Source organism: Ovis aries, chromosome 18, assembly GCF_016772045.2.
Source record: "Ovis aries strain OAR_USU_Benz2616 breed Rambouillet chromosome 18, ARS-UI_Ramb_v3.0, whole genome shotgun sequence".
Lineage (NCBI taxonomy): Eukaryota > Metazoa > Chordata > Mammalia > Artiodactyla > Bovidae > Ovis > Ovis aries.
In genome coordinates, this window is record NC_056071.1 from 28358075 (window position 1) to 28379041 (window position 20967).

Here is a 20967-nt window from a genome sequence, read left to right on the forward strand (position 1 = left end):
TCCTGTCCGACTCTTTGAGATCCCATCTGAGCTACCAGGGAAGCCCTCAGTCTCTTTGAGGATGATTCAAATGCCATCTCCGCAGTGGAATCTTCCCTAATCTACACCCCCTCTCGCCCTGCACCGCATTCCCTCCCCAAACTGTTAGAGCACCTGGCTGAATCTCTTCTGTGTTTCTCCCTCTCTAGACTCCAAGGGCAAGGCTGGGGCTGATTCATTCCCTTGTCTTCACAGTGCACCTGAGAGGGACCCCACTTAGGAAGGATTTGTTGAGTTGAATGACCCTCCTTCCCAGGGGAAGTTTAACCGTGAGGAGAACTGCCTTGGTAATTAGGAAGCACCCTAGTACAATGTCAGCATCATCACTTACTAGCTATACCTCAGTTTTCCTACAGGACTGTGGTGAGGATTGAATAGACCTTGGAGAAAATCATTTCACATTTTGTTTTTTAATCAATGAGCAGCAAGTAGTTTCAGTCTATATTCCAGAAACAAAGACATAACAGACTGTCTCTGAGCTTGAGGAGGCTCTTCAGTGGTACACAGCAGGGGAGAAAGCGATAAAGCTCCTGGAAGAGGTAGGAACCAAGTTCTACTGGCTCCAGGTATGGAGAAGGAACACATGCGTGAGTCTGAGGGGCTTCCCAAAGGAATCAACATCTGAACTGAGTCTTGACGAGTGGCTGGAATTTCAACAGGTGGAAATGGCACAAAAGAACATTCAAGCAGAGGGAACGGCATGAGCATAGGGCGGGTAAAATATGGGAAGCATTTGCGGGCTGGCCAGGAGCCCTACTTGGCGGGCACTCCAGGACTTTGGGGCTGGAAGGAGTGACAGGAAATACAGCTGAATAAAAGACAGTGTTGAGAGATGAATGGGAGAGCCAAGAGGTGTTAGGGCCGGCATGGGCTGTGGTCGGAGCTGTGAAAGGAGAGGACTGTGTGGAGAAAAGATTGGAAGGGGCAGGTTGTTGGGAGAGGAGGCTGCTGCCATTGTCTGGACATGAGACGGTCAGTCCTGAAGGAGGGCAGTGATGGCAGTGGAGGGGAGTGGAGGGGCACTGCTGAGAACACCTTAGGGTGGAACTGCCAGGGCCTGATGAGAGCAAAGGCCAAGAGGAGAGTGATGAGGTCCCTGTATCCTGATGAAGCCACAGACTTAGCAGTACTTTATTACCTCATCAAAGTCAATGGCATCACTTGTGCATCGAATTCACCACTTTTCTAGGTAGATGGGTAGCTCTTCTCTGGAAAGAACCTTTTTCAGGGTGTGGTGTGGGGAGACTTGGGCTAAATCACCCTGACACGCAACTATGGGACTTGTAATCAGCAGAGCTTCAGGACTCTGGTTGCTGAGAAGATGAGGAGGGAGGGGAATATGACGTTATTTCCTCTGCCCTCTTTCTTAGATTTGAATCAGGTCCCCTGATTTTACCTTCTCATTGCTCCTTGCGCCTTCCCTTTCTGATACTTATCACAGTTTTCATTTACCTATTTCTGTCATACTTTATTGGCGTCTGCCTTTTCTACTGGACTGTAAAACTAACACTGAGAACAGTGCCTGGTAATTGGGCGGTACTCAGAAATGTTTAGAGCTTTGAAGACAGACAGTAGATCGGTAGTTGCTGGGGCGTGGGATGGGAGCTGGGCTGACAGCTAATAGGCACAAGGAGCATTTTCACAGGTTGGAAAACTGGATTGTGGTGATGGTTGTGCAAGTGCTTACATTTATTGAAAATTACTGCGAAATTACAGCGAGTTAATTTTATTGTATATGTTATACGTATACGTTATACCTCAATAAAGCTGTTAAAATAATAAAACATTTGTGAAACGAGTAAATGATCTCCCTCCCTCCCTGAGGTTGTAAACTCGGTAAGAGAAGCTATATCCTCCAAATCCATAAGAGTGACTGGCATCCAGTAGACGCGGAACAAACAGCCCACCTAAACCCTGAAATCTATGAATGAAGCGGGAGAGGAAGGACTCTGACCAGAGATCCCTGCCAGCAGCTTCCGGGTCGCTGCTCTGCCCGCCGCTGCGAGACAAGCCCGGCGATTGGCCAGCGGAGCCGGGTGTCCAGGGCCGGGACCAGGAGGGTGCTCGGAAAATCCCCTACGCGAACTTGCGGGGCGGGCTTCCAGGGGGCGGGGCCAAAAGGGGGCGGGCTCCAGACGCTGGCTGGGCGGCTGCGCACTACTGCCGCCGCTGTCGCCGGGGTGAGAGGAGTGGACGCGATGGCAGGGCCCGCGTGGATCTCCAAGGTGAGCGCCGGGCAGGCCCGCATGTGGCTGGCGGGCGTGCTGGGTGCTGGGCGGGGGCTGGCGCGCGGGCCCCGATGGGAAGGCGTCGGCGCGCGACTGGCTGGGAACAGTCAGGGAGCCGGTCCTGGCCGCCCGTGCGCCTGGCTCGGTGGCCCGCAGGCGGTGTGAAGGAAGCCCCGCTCCAGGAAGGTCGCGCCTGGGGCGGGGACAGCATCAAGGTCAAGGCGGGGAGCGCCGGTCCTGTTCCCGATGAGACCCCAGTGCCACCGCCGGCATCTGTCCCGGCCGGAGCCCAGGCCTCGCGCGGAGCCCGGGAAGGTCACCGGAGCCGCCGGCCCGGCTCCGCCATCCCGGCTATTTCCGAAGCTGCGGCCCTGCAGCCTGCAGATCGCGCACAGAGTCCGCCTCAGCAAGACCTGGGCCTTCCCCCAGTCTCTACTCCGGCCCCGGCCGGGTAACCTCCCTAGCCACCGGCACGTGCGTTGGGCTTGAGAGGTTTTCTCAGGTGAGGGAATCCCGGGGTCATTTTCCTGCCAGATTTTTTTCTCCCTTGGAGCGCTTCCCAGTCTGCTGTTGTAGCTATTTCCCCTTCAGAGCACACGGGACACGTTGCACCTTGGAACCTGAGCACCCAGAGACTGGGAGAGGGAGACCAGCAACGCCTTTCCTTTACCTTGTGTTGGTGAGAGTCCTGTGATCTCACCTTGACAGCTGGGATGCCTGCCAGAGCTGGAAAGGGTTGCAGACCGTCTGCAGTTCCTTGGTTCCTCAGTGGAACTAACTTTGCCTGAAAACGTAATTGCTCAAGGTCACACAGGAAATCCCTGTCAGAACTGGAAGAGGAACTCAGGTGTCTCAGGATTACCAGTTCCAAGTCCCATTTTGCCTGCTCTGTCTGTGGTCAAGGTCAGACAACAAATCATACTGCTGCTGCTAAGTCACTTAAGTCGTGTCCGACTCTGTGTGACCCCATAGACGGCAGCCCACCAGGCTCCCCCACCCCTGGGATTCTCCAGGCAAGAACACTGGAGTGGGTTGTCATTTCCTTCTCCAATGCATGAAAGTGGAAAGTGAAAGGGAAGTCGCTCAGTCGTGTCAGACTCTTCCAGACCCCATGGACCACAGCCTACAAGGCTCCTCTGTCCATGGGATTTTCCAGGCAAGAGTACTGGAGTGGGGTGCCATCGCCTTCTCCATAGGCAGAGGGAAAAATGGGCCCTCAGGTCTCCTGTTGCTCTTAGAGAATGATCCCCTAAAAACCTACCATAAGCAGTTTAGCTTTTCTCTAGAAAATTTGATACTGTATTTCTCCCTTGCTTTGAGTATAAAGTGAGGTTTGCATACGTTTAATTTAGTGAAAAGTGCTCTACACCAGAATTTAGGAGACTTAGGTTTAAATCTTGGCAATGCCACCGACTGATCATGTGACCCTGAGTAAATTACTTAACATTTGTGAGTCTTAATAAGCCATCTTTAAAATATCTATCCTTGCTTCACAGAGATGTTGAGGATTGAATAAAATAATGTGAGAGCACCTAACACAGAAGCAACACAAAAGTCTGAAGCTCTCCTACCGATCAACATACTTATCTTACAGCCTTCAAGCAGACAGTTGGGCATCAGTAGCTGCATTTTATTTAGTAACTGGGTTCTGCTTTGTTACCCTCTTCAGACCTGGACTTGTGTGTAATGGTAACTTATTTCACATTCACTCCTGAAGGTAAAGCAACTTACGTGTCATCGTCTAAACAGAAGTCAATCCTTTAATCACTGAGCTTACACCTAACACCTAATTATCTTTGATCGATACATAAAAGTTCAGAGTGAGAGACTAAAACAGCTAGTAAAGTGCTAGCAAATTTGTTTTTCCTTTAGTGTAGTCTCTAAGAAAAAAACTATGCATAGGTATTCACAAAGTGTTGGGTTATGGAATCAGACGATGAGGTTCTCTGACATGGACTCCCAGTGTGACCTTTGGCAGTCATTTGACCTCTGGCAGTCATTTGACCTTTGTGGACCAGTTTCTCCCTTTAGGGACTGGAGTAGGTGGTGCCTTGGAGGCTCCCTTTAGGGACTGGAGTAGGCAGTGCCTCGGAAGTTGACGTCCCGGGATGCTGAGCTGGTTGTGAGTTTCAGTCAAAATAAGTTCTCTATTAAGAGTTCCATTTCAGGTTCTATTTGAAAAAGATCTGTATAAGCTTATATATATATATATATATATATAATTTTTTTTCCCTAAAGAAGCTTTATTTAGAGAAAATTAAAGGGTTTCTAAAGACCTTTCTGGCTCTAAAATACTATAATTATAATGAAGCAGTTTCCCATCAGCAGGCTTTTATTGAGTACCTGTAATACTTTCAAGAGTGTATTTATATGTTTTTAAGTTGGAGGATGAAAGTAAAAAAGGAAATGAGGTGCTATGGGTGAAGTCACAGGTTCAGTCCATATTCTTTGAGCCTGGTCTTGGTCTGCTTACCTGAAAAGGGCTACTAATATAATCTCCCCAGGTTTTATAAAAAATAAAATGATGTAATATATGTATATAATACATATAACTATATATGTATATTATACAAGTACAATATAAAGTAGAAGACAGTCTGTGCTTTTAAAAATCTTGTTTTACTTTAAGTTCTGGGTGATTTAGGTGCAGTACTGCCTTACTTTAAGGTCACAAAGGAGAGATGACAAATATGGAAAAGACTGGTTGCTAAGAGAAAACTATTTCAAGTATTGAAGCTGTTTGCTGGAGTGGGTGGGAACTCATCAGACGGGGCGATACTGACCTCAGTTTTTCCAAAAGTATTCTGAGCACCTACTATGTGTGCTCAGAACCAGGCACTTTCTAGGCACTGGAGATAGAAAAGCAGTGAACAAAACATGAAAATCTTTGCCTTGTGGATTTACACTGTAAGTCAGTTAGTTTGGTTGGGTCTTTTGCCACAAAGACATGGGCCTGTTTTGAGTGAATGTTTTTTGTCTCTTTTTGAAGGGTGGGGAGAAGGACTCACGCAAATTTTATAACATAGCCTTAAAGTAGTCTCCCTTCCTTCCAATAGCCCATTTGCTGGTGGATGAACCACACTCTAGGATTGAGTTTTTGGCCAGTGGTTTTGGCATAGCATATTCTTTTGGGTCACGCCCTATCTTTTATTTTATTTTCAGTCCAGAGAGATAACTAGCTGCTGGGTTAGAGGATACAACCTGTTCTCAGCTCCTTGGCTGTTGGTGTCTCTTTACTACATGCTGATATTATAGCCAAAGGTTCAGGACTTTTAAGAACTGTCCCCCAAAAGGATGACTAAGGATATAACAAATGTATCTTTGCTCAAGTATCTAGCATGAAAAAAAGTTAACCTTTAAAACTTTTAATGAATTTTAGTTTTAATACCTTTGGTCTATGTAGCCAGTTTCTTTAATTTATTCTGTGTGTTGTAATGTGACTTTGTACCAGTTTTCAAGAACTGAATTATTAAAGTTCAAAATAACCCTTTAGAATTTATATTTCTGGTGTGTCATAGTGTTAAGTGGAAAAAAGATGTACCAACAGCATCTTTGGGTAGTGGGGTCAGTGGTGGTTCAGTCACTAAGTTGTGTCCGACTCTTGCAACACCATGGACTGTGGCCCGCCAGGCTTCTCTGTCCATGGGATTCTCCAGGCAGGAATACTAGAGTGAGTTGCCATTTCCTTCTCCAAATGGGGTTAGTAGATCACGTTTATTTATTTATTTTTGTATCTTTCCCTGTCCTAGCAATTAACAATAATAATGAAATTACCTATATTATCAGAAGTAGATAATTTAAAATCTTCATTCTGTATGACGCATGTCAAGATGGTATTCAATAAACTTTCTTAGATTTTTATTACAAAGTATAATTTCTTGACATTCATGGGAAAAGAATCGGCAGAGTGTGTAACTGGAGCAGCCCTGGAATAGGAGTTAGGAGACCCAGATTCTGGTCTCTTTGTGGTCTCTGTGGCTTTAGACAAATCCCTACTCTTTGGACCCACTGTTTCCACTGTATAATGAGTGAGTTGGGCTCTGGGATTCATAAGGACCCTGCTGGCTCTTAAAATTAGTGGTAGTTTTCCTAGGGTGTGTGTGACCCCCAAATTGATCCTGTGGTCAAGAGTGTGGACATAAAACTGTCCAGATCATCTGAGGAAAATTCAGTGTTTGAGTTTTAAAAAAGTAGAGTTTCATTCTATTTTCAACATCTTTTGACGACTTATATTGATAAAATCAACTTTAAAAGTGCATATTATAGTACTTAAATTCTCAAAGCAAAGGTAAACTGAAAATTTTGGTTTTCAAATCCAAGAGAGCTTGCTATGTTGAGCTAATACATGAGAAAAATATTCCTCGGAAATTCCTGAATATATCTGTGTGAAGCTGCAGCATTGTCAGCTGTCAGAGACGGTGCCATGTCTGCCTTTTAACACTATGTGGTTAATTCTGTGCATGACATTTCTTTGTTGATATTAAATTTAGGTCTCTCGGCTGCTGGGGGCATTCCACAACCAAAAACAGGTGACCAGAGGTTTTGCTGGTGGTGTGAGTATAATTCTGTCTTTTATTTTTTCCCTTTTAGAAGTTTCTCAAGAAAAGTGCTCTAACACATTTATTATATGGCATTTAATCTCCATTTATTTAAAATTGGGGAAAAGTGGCCATACTTATATATTTAAGTTACTGATGAACATGTGTAAATCTATTAGGTCACTTGTACATTTTAAAAAAGATTGTATTATAGCTGGCTATATAAGCCTGTCACATTGATATCTTGAAGGAGGCTTGTTTAAAAATAGATAGAAATTACCCTTGAGCCTGTTACTTTATTTTGCAATCTCATTTGGATAAGACAGTTTTTTTTTCCAAACTAGTACAAGTTGAGAGAAAATTGTTGAGAAGCTTCAAAACCTGCTTCGCATTTTTATTTTGTAAGCTTCCCTGAAAACAGTAGATTGATCACCAGTTAAGAATGCCTCAAATATCTATAAGCCCTATAGGCTTATATGTATTGATACGTTCCTTACATAGTCTTCATAGACTCTCCTGTTAACAGATCATCTGTTTCTCATTAAATCTGCTGCTTTTAGAATTCCCCGCATTAGAGTTCTGTGCTTTAAAAACTGATACCACATTTTTAGAGCATTCTAAGACTGTGGGTCAGTGACTTCCTGTATGTTTTTATTTTACCTCCTTTTTACAGAATCTGATTTGGATTCATAATTCCTATACTCCCATATAACATCTTACCCCATCAGGTACTTATAAGAGCATAGTACTTTTTTTTTTTTTTTTTCATTGACTTTCTGAACTCTGGAAGTAAAGTAGATTTTTCTGGTGGCCTGATGACATTTTGTATTACATGTTGGGAGAACAGGAAGAAGAAGCCAAAGGGGTTCTTTTGGCTCTGCTTTTGCTACAAAAGATGCAGAAAGAGGCTTGTTAGCATTTCAAATGCATTCTGAAAGCTAATGAGATGATCATTGCTCTCTGCTATTACTTAATTTTCAGGTTTTCCATTAAAATATATGTTATCCTGGTGGGAATGTGGTTATATTTGAGAGAAATAAGAAGAGAAACTAATTTTTTAAAAGAATCCTTGCATTGTATAGCTAAATTCAGAAATAATTAGTCCACCTGCTTAGGGAACGTCATGTGTGCTTGCTGAGTCCTGTCCAACTCTTTGTGACCCCATGGACTGTGGCCCACCAGGCTGCTCTGTCCATGGGACTTTTCCAGGCGAGAATACTGGAGTGGGTTGCCATTTCCTTCTCCAGGGGATGGTCCCAACCTAGGGATCAAACCCCAGTCTCCTGCACTGGCAGGCAGATTCTTTACCACTGGATCACCTGGGAAGCCCCTTAGGCAGCATCACTGGAAGCTAAGACCAGGGAAACGAATCAGTGATTTTTTTTTTTTTAATCAAAGTTTTTATTTTTTTAATTCTTAGAGAAAATTGTTTCCATCCTAGATTATTTTGTCTAGCCTAGCCAAACCAGCATAAGCAACTAGAACTGAGAAAGGCCAGGGACCATTGTCTGGGTCAAACTTCTAGGTAGGGGAAAGTCCACAAATAATGACATATTTAGTTTCCACATGGAAGTGCTCACTTAAATCCTCTCATCATTTCCCTTTACATACTTTTTTCCCCTGTGTTTGAAAGCCTTTGCACTACGTTGTTGATGTTACATTATAGATACACTTTGTCATTCGACGTGTGATTCAGACATTGCAGGCATGATCACATACCATATTCTTAATGGTTCCAAATAAACTTCACTGGGCTTATTTGGATTACTGCTGTCATTAGGGGCCAGTTTTATAAAGGAACTCAGGAAAACAGACCCTCTCTTGATGTGAAGTCTGATTTTCTGTGTGTTAAAATAGACCACAGTGCTACTCTGGAGGTGTCTGAGAGTGTTTTGTAAGACTGAATGAGTTACATGAGAAATGGAAATTTCTAGGCTCCTGTTGGAGAGGGATATGCCTGCCTTCATAGGAAACCCTCTAAATTTTAGTGAGAGAACACTGTTGAAATGTTTTGCTCTCCTTGGTTTTACGGACTTCGTTCAAGTGGTCTCTTTGTAGTTTGTCTGAAAAGAAATTTCAGGTGGGAAGTTTACTTGGTGGTTTATTTTTGTTTTCTCTGGAGAGCATTGCTTAAGTTCTTTTTGAAACCTCTGGACTCAGCTAGGAAGTAGAGTTGTGGCATCTCTTGATTCTTGCCTCTACTTTGATGAGCCGTTGGGAGGTAGGTCTGTTTTTTTTTAAGGGATTTCTTATGAGTTAAGAACCCCTAAACTGGATTTCTTTTTGAACGATGTTCTTTTTTTAAACCTTCAAAAATCAGTTCTGACTGTCTCCTCTGATGATTTCTTATATTCAGGTTAAGACAGTAACTTTAATTCCAGGAGATGGAATTGGCCCAGAAATTTCTGCTGCAGTTATGAAGATTTTTGATGCTGCCAAAGTAAGTGGGTTTACATACTTTTGATAATAAATTGTACAAAAGTTTTCTTAGCCCTTTGGAGTCTATGAACTCTTAGGATGAATTGTTCGCGTTTGTATGAAGTTGGTGAGGTCTCTCATTAGAACTTCACAGATTCTGACTTGAAGAGTGTTGTTGCTGCCATCATTGTGAATGGTTTAAGCTACTGCGTTGGCATCAGTTATGCATAAAGGAATTCAAGTAGTACTGTAATTTTTATGGATTTTTGAACTCTGCCTTGGTTTAAGGTCTTTAAGTCCTGCCAAGTCACCTGTCTCCCTCATGCTACCTTCTTCTACCTTCCTGCCAAAAAAAGAAAGAAAGAAAACAGAATAGATATTCCAAAACACTATCGATATATAGGAGATTTTGAAAGTTTTTTTTTGGGTGTGGTAATACCAAATATGAGGTATTATTGTCAAATAGTCTATCCTTCAATGCAGGTAGATATTTAAAAGTGGGAATTTAGGAAAGTTGGATTTTGTTTGACCTGATGCTTTATTATTGCTATTTATAGCTGCTAGGTGAAATAATGTATAAAATTAAATAAGTGGTTAATTTTGATACCAACAGGTAAAAGTGAAGGAACTCAACTTATTTATGCTAAATATACATTGTTTTTCTATATGCATTTCTAATTAAAACTCCTACAGAGGAGATGATGCTTATGTAAAAGTGTTCCCTGAGGGAGGTGAACGACGCTCACTCTCAGCTGTGAGTTCCTTAGGAGCCAGGACCAAGTCTTGCTCTGGTTCCTGTTCCTAGTGCATTCCCCGTTGGTTGTCAGCTGTGTGTGTACACAATGCAAAGTGTGGTTGAAAAGAAAGGATAGCACTGGTTTATACCTTAAAATTCTTGCCTTTATAGGTTATATAATATTTCTTTTTTTTTTCTTAACAGCTTTATTGAGATTTAATTCATATACTGTTCAGTTCATCATGTAAAGTATCCAGTTCATTTCATTCATGGAGTTGTGTAATTATTACCACAATCTAATGTTTGAACATTTTCATCACTCAGAAAGAAACCCCATACTCATCAGCAGCCATTCCCCATGACCCTTATCTCTCCCACCCTACCCCCTCCCATCACCAGCCCTAGGCAACCACTGATCTACTTTCTCTCTCTGTAAGTAAGTAAAGTCACTCAGTCATGTCCGACTCTTTGTGACCCCATGGACTGCAGCCCACCAGGCTCCTCAATCCATGGGATTCTCCAGGCAAGAATACTGGAGTGGGTTGCCATCTCTCTCTGTAGATTTGCCTATTCTGGACACTTCATATAAATAGAGTGTTAAAATTACATGACTTTTATGATTGGCTCTTTGCACTTAGCATAATGTTTTCCAAGTTCATCCACGCATCAGTACTATGTGATACTTCTATGAATCCTGTTTCTCTGCTCCGCACGATATTCTATTATAGCCACGCTAAGAGTCATTGTGAAAACAAGCAGTGGGCAGGTGGCAGCTAAGAGTGATGACTGGACAAGGGTAACGTGGAGAATCCCTCTGGGCATGCTGGAGAATGACCTTTCTTCTTGCATGCCAGGAACTTTCTGGACCTTGACTGTATGTGTTTTCACCAGTTGCATCCAAAGTTGAAGAAGTTTGTTTATAGCTGCAGTGTGAATGTGAGTCACATATAGTTCTTTCCAGTTCACTGTGCTCTGTGGTGTGGCATCTAGGCTCCTATTCAGTGGGAGGAGCGAAACGTCACCGCCATTCAAGGGCCGGGAGGCAAGTGGATGATCCCTCCAGAAGCCAAAGAGTCCATGGATAAGAACAAGATGGGCTTGAAAGGTAGTGCTGATGTGGTACGATTGTTATTATTGATTTCTGTGACAGATGTTATATTTATCTTTACCTGGGTTTATCTTTCGCATGATTTTTACGTTTTTATTAATTTTAGCTTATACATGCTCCAGGCCATGATTCAAAATACTGGCGTGTGACAGCTTGGAATTAAGCACTAGGGAGGTGGTGTCATAGGATTAGCTAATGTCAGGGACTTGATACAGTGCTTGGTCCTCAGTCAGTCGGTGTGCAGTGCAGTGGATATTGCAGAAAGCTTCACTGAGGAAACTTCTTCCATATCTGAATCTGAAGCAGAGGGTCAAGTTAGAGCAGAACACATTTTTACAGGGTGTGTAGCGTGTGCTCAGTGCTGCCTGAGAGTGACCAGCTGTGCGTGGGCTCATTTATGAAGAGGGCATCAGACTTAGAAACAGAGCCCCTGTCTGTCCTTTCAAATGATGCTGGCAAAAGTGTCCCTCGTTTCATGAAGCATGCATGTTAGACATGTCACACAGCTACTTCATGTCCAGAGAAAGGATCCTAAATATAGCTCTGATGGAATAGTGGAAAAAATGAAACTTAGAATTTCAAATACAGTTGGCCCTGCATATCCATGCATTGTACATTCATGGATAACATGAACCAACCATGTATTGAAAATATTAAGAATTCCGAAAAGTTCCAAAAAGCAAAACTTGAATATTTCCACTGGCAACTATTAACATAGTTGTTTACATTGTGTTAGGCACTGTAAGTAGTCTAGAGATGATTTAAAGGAGGATGTATGTAGGCTATATGCAAATACTGTGTCATTTTATAAGGGACTTGAGCATCCATGGATTTTGGTATCTGCTAGGTCCTTTCCCCAACTCAATGCTGAGGGACAAGTGTCAGCATTAAGAGCTTGTGTTTATAAAGAAAAAGAAAAGATCAGAATGTATTTTGTTGTCATCTGCATATTCTTTTTTATTATAGGCCCTTTAAAAACACCAATAGCTGCTGGTCACCCATCTATGAATTTATTGCTGCGTAAAACATTTGACCTATATGCAAATGTCCGACCATGCGTCTCAATTGAAGGCTATAAAACCCCTTACCATGACGTAAATATTGTCACCATTCGAGAGAACACAGAAGGAGAATACAGTGGAATTGAGCATGTGGTATGTTCATTTGGATCCTTTTTCATTTTTAGTTAGGTTGCTTTCTATGTACTTGGGACTGTTGTTCAAACTCCCAGGTGAAAATATTTCCCAAAGACAGTTCCCTTTCACTCAGTGAGGAGTTGTGGGTATTTGTCTTGTCGCCTCAAACGGATGCCTCGGGGAGGGAGTGTGGTGCTTGAGGGCACAGGCTTGGGAACTTGTCCTCTGTTTGAAGTTTGAGTCCTCAGCTCCATGGGTGACCATCTCTGTACCTCGGTTTTCCTCATCTGTGCAGTGGGGTTTATAATATGTGGCTCACCTGGCTGGGGTGAACCTGACTCCCTGCCGACATGCCATATGCATGACGCTCGCCTTGGCAGCTGGCGCCGTGCAGGCCTGGCACAGATGGTGTTGTCCGCACACACCGGCTGTCTGGAGCCATACCCTTTCAACAAGACAGGACTTCCTCTCTTTCAGATCGTGGATGGCGTTGTGCAGAGTATCAAGCTCATCACCGAGGCGGCGAGCAAGCGCATCGCGGAGTTTGCCTTTGAATACGCACGGAACAACCACCGGAGCAACGTCACGGCCGTGCACAAAGCCAACATCATGTGAGTCCCAGTGGGCGGTGCTCCCTCCAGCTGTGTGGGTGCCAAGCAGTGGCAGGGCTTGCTTTTCCTCTCTGCAGCTTGCTCACTGCTTCCTGATAGTTCTGGAAGATGGCCTTGCAGGCAGTCAGAGGGTCGGGCATTGCTCTTGTATCACAGTCTCCTATTTAATGTGTTTCCTCGGGTGGGTGATGAACAAGTTTGGAAGGAGCAGGAATTCAGGTCCTGGCAGTTTAAGGCAGGGGAAGAGAAGGAAGCCAGAGAGACCAGGTCCCCAGATGAGGTGGCCTGTTAGCTAAGTCATGTCTATAAAAGGGCAGTCGTTCCTGTGTTAGGAGAGGAATAGCAGGAATGTTTCTGAAATGGCCACCTGTTCAGGAGCTTAAAATAGTGCTCATAGTGCTAATCTGATCCAATGTATCATTCTAGCAGTTTGAATTCTCCTCGTCCCTAGTGCAGTAAAGGCTAACTCGATGAGTTAAGAAGCAGGTTTCCTAACCTAAGAAAAGTGTTGAGCATGTAAAATAGTAAAACTATTTAAATAATTGAGTAAGTTAACCTTTTTAAGCCAATTTGAACATTTCCTTATTAATAGATATTTCTTAATTCTTGCTAGATAATATAGTCTTCTTCATTATGATCAAACTCCTTTACATTTTTTACCCTTCTGTGCTTCCAGAAGTATCCCAAAACATTTAACTTTGCATTTTACTGATTGCCCCCCCCCCAATTTTTTTACTGTAATTGAAATCAGACATCTTGGCTTCTGGAACTTGAATTTCTTGAACTTTACTTCTCTGATTTGATCTTTTTCTCTCTGCAAGTCTTTGCTTTCAATAATTTTTATTTGATTAAATACAGGCGAATGTCAGATGGGCTTTTTCTGCAAAAATGCAGGGAAGTTGCAGAAAACTGTAAAGATATTAAATTTAATGAGATGTACCTTGATACAGTATGTTTGAATGTAAGTATATATTCACACTTACCTGCTATGTTTTGTGGTGTATAGTGTGTTCATGTGGTGCAGTTTTGATTGCTGAATGCGCAAATGCCTTTTTTGTAGATGGTCCAAGACCCATCCCAGTTTGATGTTCTTGTTATGCCAAATTTGTATGGAGACATCCTTAGGTAAGTCTGGCTGTGCCCTTTTAGCCTACAGTTTATTTATAAATGTTCTAAAATAAATTGTGGCTTAAGAATTTTAATCAAGGGTTATAAAAATAGCATTTGTTAGAAGATATGAGTTGAATTCTGATAGTTCAGGTGGTGATAATGGTTACATGTTGGGTAGGTTATTCCTTTGTTCATTTGCCAAATTAGCTCTGGACTGTAGTTCCCTGACCATTAGTTCCCTCTTCCCACTTTACAGATAGTTTATTGGTTGGTTGGTTGATTTCAGTGTTGTATCATTTATAGCTAGGAAGGTAGGTATTCATTTTTACACGGTTTTTTGGGGGGTAACTTTTGGCATAATTTCAGACTTATAGGAAAGTTGCAAGAACAGTACAAAGAAATCCTGTGTACTCAGCACCACATTCACCAAATGTTAACATTTTTATCAGACTTACTTCATTACTCCCTCCTGCCTCCTCCTCATTTCTCTGTCTTTGCACACATACGCATGCTGGTGGCCAAATGGTGCTTTTGTAAATCCATCATTCCTTTTACATCTATTAGTTGGCATTCTACTGGAAGGATAAGCTTTTCTTTCTGTCTTATTTGTTTACTGACTTACTTATGTCCGTTTGGACTCTCGGCTTCTGTTTTACTCAGGGGTTCTGTCCCTCACTATCATCATCGATATTGGTGCTCAGATTGCGCAGACTTGGCCAGTGTCAGTCCCTTTGAGCTGTGTCTGTGCCCTCTGACCCTGACCCTTATTTGTTCTCTGGCACAGTAAGGTGCTTCAGGCTCATCCTATATGTTCCTGACTAGTCCTGAAATCAGCTGTTTCTTCAAGGAGCCCAAGGTTCTCTTAGTGGAGAATGGTATGTAAAGATAGAAGTCTGACCACTAGGTAAGCTGTTTTGTTTTTCAAAATGTCCTTTGAAATGCTTTTCTGCCCCCAGTGACCTGTGTGCGGGATTGATTGGAGGTCTTGGTGTGACACCAAGCGGCAACATTGGAGCCAATGGAGTTGCAATCTTCGAGTCGGTAAGAACCCTGGTGACACCTGAAGCTGAATTCAAATCAGAGTGACGTGAGAACCCAAGAGGGATTATCTGCATAAACATCTGTTAACTCTTGAGTTTTTCCAGTTGTCAAAAGAAAGTGAAGATTTGTTTAGCTTTTTGTATAAGCTCAGTTGATTCATTCATTTCCCTCTGGTTTCTTTTATATCCTTATTGTTTATTGTGCTTCCTTCCTCAGTTAAAATATTTTACCAGAAGCTCACTGGATAAGATTGTTTGTTCATCTTTTTACACTTAAAAGAAATTACTTTAGCTCTTCATTTTTCTGAGGCTTTATTTCTAAAACCTGTGTCTGGATAGCTGTTCTGTAGCTGTTTTCCATCGGAGGGGAAAGCTGATTAAGAGCCCAGCTTCCCCAGAGGAGAACTGTTTGCTTCTGTCCTGCTTCTGACTGTGCCCCACCCCCAACCCCGCAGGTTCACGGGACTGCCCCGGATATTGCGGGCAAGGACATGGCCAACCCCACGGCCCTCCTGCTCAGCGCTGTGATGATGCTGCGCCACATGGGGCTTTTTGACCATGCTGCGAAGATTGAGACGGCATGTTTTGCTACAATTAAGGATGGAAAGGTATCGGTGATCTTGCCACACTTGGGCTGGGTGAAATTCATTTCCTCCTTGGGTTTTGTATGTGAAGGATAGATGATGATTCTTTTCAAGAGGGCCAAAGGATTGGACATCAAGTAGGTGTTCCTAATGCAGGCTCCCTGGGTGAACTCAGGGGGTGTGCACATGTTGCATCTTCTGAAGGGAGGACCCGTGTGTTTCCTCAGGGGAGGGTTGAGAAGCACCAAGGCAGGGGCGCCAGTGTGCAGTGGGAAGGACAGTGATGTGGGGGTCAGAGCAGGGCAGACCTGGTTATCCTGTTGCTACCCATGAGATCTTGGCTAAGTCCAGTAATTTTTCTCAGTAGCTTTTTCCTCTTTCCAGCAAACATCTGTTGCATACATTATAAAGTATGGAGGATATAATAAAATAAGGAATAAAGTAAGGTCTGAGACCTCAAGGAGCTGGAAATCTAGCAGTAGGCATAGGTGTAGACTTGTCTGTAATACAGTGGTGCTCTGTGTCACTTTAAATGCATCTGTGATATAAAAGTAATATAGAAGTGTTATAGATGTATTAATGGCTGATGCTTGAATACTTACATGATCTTATACTCTCTCTCTCTCTCTCTCTCTATATATATATATATATATATAAAATCTCAGCACATTTCTGCTACTCTGTGGCGTAGATACTGTAATTAAGCCCATTTTAGAGATGAGGGCATCCTAAGTGGCTCTAGTGGTAAAGAACCCACCTGCCAGTGCAGGAGACACAGGTTCGATCCCTGGGTTGGGAAGAGCCCCTGGAGGAGGGCATGGCAACCCACTCCAGTTTTCTTGCCTGGAGAATCCCATGGACAGAGAAGCCTGGCGGGCTATAGTCCATGGGGTCTCAGAGAGTCAGACAGGACTGAAGTGACTGAGCACATAGATGAGGAAGTTTGTCCAAGGTCTCACAGCTCCTAACTGGCAGAGTTGGGGTTCACACCTAGTCTGGCTCTTACGCAACAAGCTTCACTGTTTCTATAAGCGGTTGTGGCCCGTGGGAGGGTTGTGATCGATTATTCTGAAAGTGGGAGAATGGAGGAGATCATGGCTTTACAAGGCTGGGCTCAAAAGGTTGATCCTTAGCCTGAGATCTCTTCTTTTTTTTTTTAAGTTATCATTTTAACAAAGGATAAAGTACACCTAATATAAAATTGACCACTTTAATAATTTTTGAGATGCACAGTCTATTGGGTATTGAATACCCAGCATTTTCACATTGTTATGTGACCTTCGCCACCACCCATCTCCAGACTTTTTCATTTTCCTGAACTGAAACTGTCCCCATTAAACAGTGATTTCCCTATTTTCTGCTGTTGTCTCACCCTCTGGCAAGCACCATTCTACTTTCTGTCTCTGTAAATCTGACTGCTCTAGGCACCTCACATAAGCTGAATCATACCCTTGTTCTGTTCTGACTGCCTTACTTCACTTAGCACAAGGTTTATCTTCAAGGTTTGCTGCTTATTTTTTTAAAAATTCTGTACTCTGAAATTTCTGTGGCCAAGATATAAGAAACCCAAGCTTGTTTTTAACAGCCTGATATAGTCATATTGAAGGGCATGTGATTATATATATTTTTTGTTCTGACACTGTATTAGAGAAGCTACTCATAGAACCCAGCAGAGAGATGCCTAAATTACACAGTAGGCTCTTTAAATTGCATAGGATGTGATGAGATGAGAGAATTAAATATATTGAGCTCTATTTGGGAGTAAAGAGCATAAGCTGGTAGAAAACAGGGGAAATGGGAGGATTTCTCTCCTAAAGAGGGGAGTTGAAGAGTTAGTAATTTAAATACTTCCCTAGTGTTGGTTTCTTAGCCTCCCAAAATAGGTCAAAATGTGTTTTTTAAAAAACAAACTTAAATTCCCCAAGAGATTTATCCAACCTCTTGTTTAGATTTCTGGTCAATGAAATGTCCATGATCAAATGCTTCCTTAGACTCTATTGTGCAGATCAAGGGAAGATTTTTGGAGGGCATCCCTCCTTCCCTTTGGGGTGAGAGCATCTTGTTTTGTTTTTTAACTTTGGCTGTGCTGGGTCTTTGCTGAGGCATGCTAGTGGGGTTCTCTTGTTGTGGTCCGCGGGCTTAGTTGCTCTGCAGCTCCTGGAGTCTTAGTTCCCTGAGCAGAGATTGAGCCCATGTCCCCTGCACTGGAAGGCAGATTCTTCACCACTGGACCACCAGCGAAGTCCCAGGAGACTTGTTCTTGTTCTCGCCGTGTTTCTGCGTACACTATCCAGTTAGCTTTTCCAAGTCCACCTGGGGTAGGTGGATGGTGGTAGAGCCTGTCTTACTTTGAAATGAGGAACTCAATGAAAGAGTAGCCAGGTAACTCACTCAGCCGGTGTCTCACTGAGGACTTTAAATAAAAACGTTTTTTGCTTCAGTTTAACATGTGGGTACATTTTCTGTCTTTGCTTTTTCCTTTTCTCAGAGCTTAACCAAAGATTTGGGAGGCAATTCAAAATGCTCGGACTTCACAGAAGAAATCTGTCGCCGAGTGAAAGATTTAGATTAAGGCTTCTACAGACGGTATCTGCACCAGTCACTCCTGGTGGGCGCCACATCAGCCTGTGTTAGCGTACTTCCCGTTCTGTATGCATTTATGCATTTGTTGCTCGTTTCTTGACAGAGTACATTTTTAGACCTGGCCTTTTTCTTAAAATCTGTGCAGAGGATGCAGGTAATGTCCCTAGACCTGCTTTCAAAGGACTTCTTCCAAGTGCTTGTTTTATTTATTAAACGTCTATCTGGTATATATATTTTTTGTAAACTCTCAAGTGAACTGTTATCATTTGCTGTTGTTAACCATATTATGCTTCAGTTAAAATAGTTTTCCTTTCACTGTAAATATCATGAGACAGAAATACTAAGAGAAAACATCTAACTTTTTAAAGAAAAAGACTGATATTCTTGGTTTACGAAAAAATATAATGGAGATAAAGTAGAATGTTGGCGTAATAGCATGAGAGGATATTCTTATAAAACGAAATGGGCACAAGAGAAATTTCCTGGGAAAGTTTACATCAAAAACAGTGAATATGGTATATTTCTTAGTGATATGGAAAGCAAAGACTAATTTGTACTTTACATGAATTACTGAGTATGAATAAAGACTTCAGATTGGAGAAATATATAATGAGAGACGTAATTTTTGTTCATAGCATACAGGTAATGTATCGGGTACAAAGACACAGGTGGATTGTGTGTTCAGTTATTTTTGTTATCTTGAGGTTTACTGTTCTTGGTAAGAGCTTTTAATGAAGTGAAGGGGTGGTCTTTCCTTTTCACTGGACGTATATCAAGCATGGTGCATAATACAGCCCTCGATCTCCTGTCCTTTGGTCCCTTGGGGGACCCTGACTCGGACCTGGGAGCAGTCCCTCTTCCACAGCCTGCCTGTCGCTGTCCGGAAGTGGACCACACTCCTGCTGATAGGGCTAACAGGCCTCACCATATAAATTTTGACTGCAATTGAGGAACCTGGAGTACTGGCTATTAATTTTACATTTCACTGGCTTCTCCTTCCCCAAAGCACCAAATCACCACCCTCTGCCTCAGCACCACCAGGGAAAGAGGAGCTGCAAACTCAGCCTGAATTGATTCACAGAATTGTGCCACCCTTGGGGCTTGGCTCAGCTTTTGACCTTCAGGCACCTCCCCATCCTTCCTCCAGTCCTCACCTTTAGCATGATTTGTCTTTAATCTTCAGAAACTGAGTCACTATTTTCATGAACCCTTTGGTCTAACACCAAAGGCAACTCATGTCCTCCTTGGCCCTTGTGTAACATCTCTAACCTGCGGCTTTGCGTTGTCACAAGGGAGTTTTTAACCACAACCAATACTCCTGTTTGGGTCCTTTTTTGAAGCTCGTAACCAGACAAATAATCTTATGTGTATTTTACTTTGTTTAAACTGCTGCTGCTTCTGTTTTATTGAATTGTGCTAATTATCGGTGACCTTTCGGTTTACACAAATAAAGAATTCCCAAACGAATTGAGCTGTATGCTTTCGTCTACCCATTTAGATGCCTTGTTTCATCTTGGCTCAGCTTGCCACTAAGGATGGCTGCTCGAAGTATTCAGAGTGGGCAGAGGGGCGACAGACTAGCACCAGTTAACTGCTTTCATGAGAACATTCCCCTTGACCCCCTCCCTCACCTTTGCTTATTCCAGGGCACTAAAGGTCACTCGTATACCCATCGCACACTGTCCTATGGGCTGAATACCCACCACTCTGGACTCATCTGTTGCTCAGTTGACAAACGCAGCTGCTTGTTGACAGTTCTGTTAAGAAGTTTAATTTCAAGTTACACATTAAATACAATCAAAAAGGCAGCAGCAGTTTTATTAAGCATCAGAGTCAGTGGGCGTGTGCATTGATGGAATGCCTGGTAATAGGATGATGGGAGTGGCAGCATCCAATGAGAGTCCACAGTAGGCCAGGCTGAGAGGGGAGTTACAACAGAGCGCTTTCCTGGCCGCATACTTCACCCAAGCCGTCTTCCCTCTCCTCCCTCCCCTCAGCGCTCAGTCCACCTCCAGCTGGCTGGTGAAGTGAGCTATCAGCCTGTTAAATCTACCTGAAACTAAGGTCCCAAACTGTCAGCCCTTTAGTTCTGAGAAGGAGAGCTAATCTCATTGTCACCTGAACAAAAAGCATTACTTAAAACTGTCCACACATGAAGCTTCTCGGGGTTGTCAGCTGCTGTTGGTGTAAGACCTGGCAGATACCAGGACTGTGCCTAACCTGGAGAACCTAAGAGACTTGCCAAAAATCCATGTGCCCAGACCAAAGAGGACGTGGGGGTCAGGAAGACACTCAGCCTGCCATCTTAAGGAGAAACCAGGGAGGGATGACCCCTGCTTACTTTTTCTGCTCTTGGTAAAAGGATTCAATGACATCTTTGTACTTCTCCAGGACTGCGAGCCGTTTCAGTTTCATTGTGGGACCTAAGAGAAATTGGAAGAGATGAGTGAGGCCTGGGCTCTGAGATGTCTGTGAAGGTTATGCGGTAAAGCTCTAGACTCACTAAGTTCCATAACTCTGGAACTAAGCCAGACCAACAAGTAGCCGGCCTCCAAAATGGCCCATCATGGTGATCCCTGTACCTGGCAGTCATACCCCTTGTGTGGCTCCTTCCCACACTGTGCCAGGGTTGGTCTAATACAGAGGAAGTTGGGTAGTTTACATGACGTAACTAATAGGCAGATCATCCCTGCATTTCAGTGATCGCTAATACGATGTTGGACATTATGCTTTGACGGCTTGTGATGGGGGCAGAGGAAAGACCTGGCCAGGGAGGGCCTCTGCCATGGTCTTTACAAGAGGTCTTCCTTGTATCACTTGGCCTTCGTTCTCTCCT

General features: G+C 43.2%; 2 protein-coding genes across 4 annotated transcripts in view; one reads left to right on the forward strand and one right to left on the reverse strand.

The window, feature by feature from the left end:
• Positions 1–2195: 2195 nt before the first annotated feature.
• On the forward strand, positions 2196–19598 carry IDH3A (isocitrate dehydrogenase (NAD(+)) 3 catalytic subunit alpha). The gene is made up of 11 exons (XM_015101962.3): positions 2196–2264; positions 6758–6820; positions 9162–9245; positions 10950–11064; positions 12034–12221; positions 12681–12814; positions 13673–13775; positions 13875–13939; positions 14881–14965; positions 15420–15572; positions 18037–19598. The coding sequence occupies exons 1-11, from the start codon at positions 2238–2240 to the stop codon at positions 18118–18120; spliced, it is 1101 nt and encodes a 366-aa protein (XP_014957448.2). The 5' UTR covers positions 2196–2237; the 3' UTR covers positions 18121–19598.
• Positions 11059–20967, reverse strand: part of ACSBG1 (acyl-CoA synthetase bubblegum family member 1) — a 67027-nt gene continuing 57118 nt past the window's right edge. For 2 of the 3 annotated variants that reach the window (XM_012098628.4, XM_060401693.1), the window contains 2 exons: positions 20473–20554; positions 11059–11364 (listed from right to left, as the gene is read on the reverse strand). In XM_012098628.4, coding sequence (XP_011954018.3) covers positions 11256–11364; positions 20473–20554 — 191 coding nt within the window. In that variant the 3' untranslated portion in view covers positions 11059–11255. Of the gene's footprint in view, positions 11365–19326; positions 19889–20472; positions 20555–20967 lie in introns of those variants that run through there. The other variant, XM_060401692.1, reaches the window with a different exon arrangement.

What these genes read in the sequence shown, in the direction of transcription:
- IDH3A (XM_015101962.3), top strand. Translation starts at nt 2,238, where the DNA reads ATGGCAGGGCCCGCGTGGATCTCCAAG. An exon ending in AGATTTTTGATGCTGCCAAA is followed by an intron (nt 9,246 to 10,949) that starts GTAAGTGGGTTT and finishes TGTGGCATCTAG; the next exon opens with GCTCCTATTCAGTGGGAGGA. An exon ending in GAACAAGATGGGCTTGAAAG is followed by an intron (nt 11,065 to 12,033) that starts GTAGTGCTGATG and finishes TTTTTATTATAG; the next exon opens with GCCCTTTAAAAACACCAATA.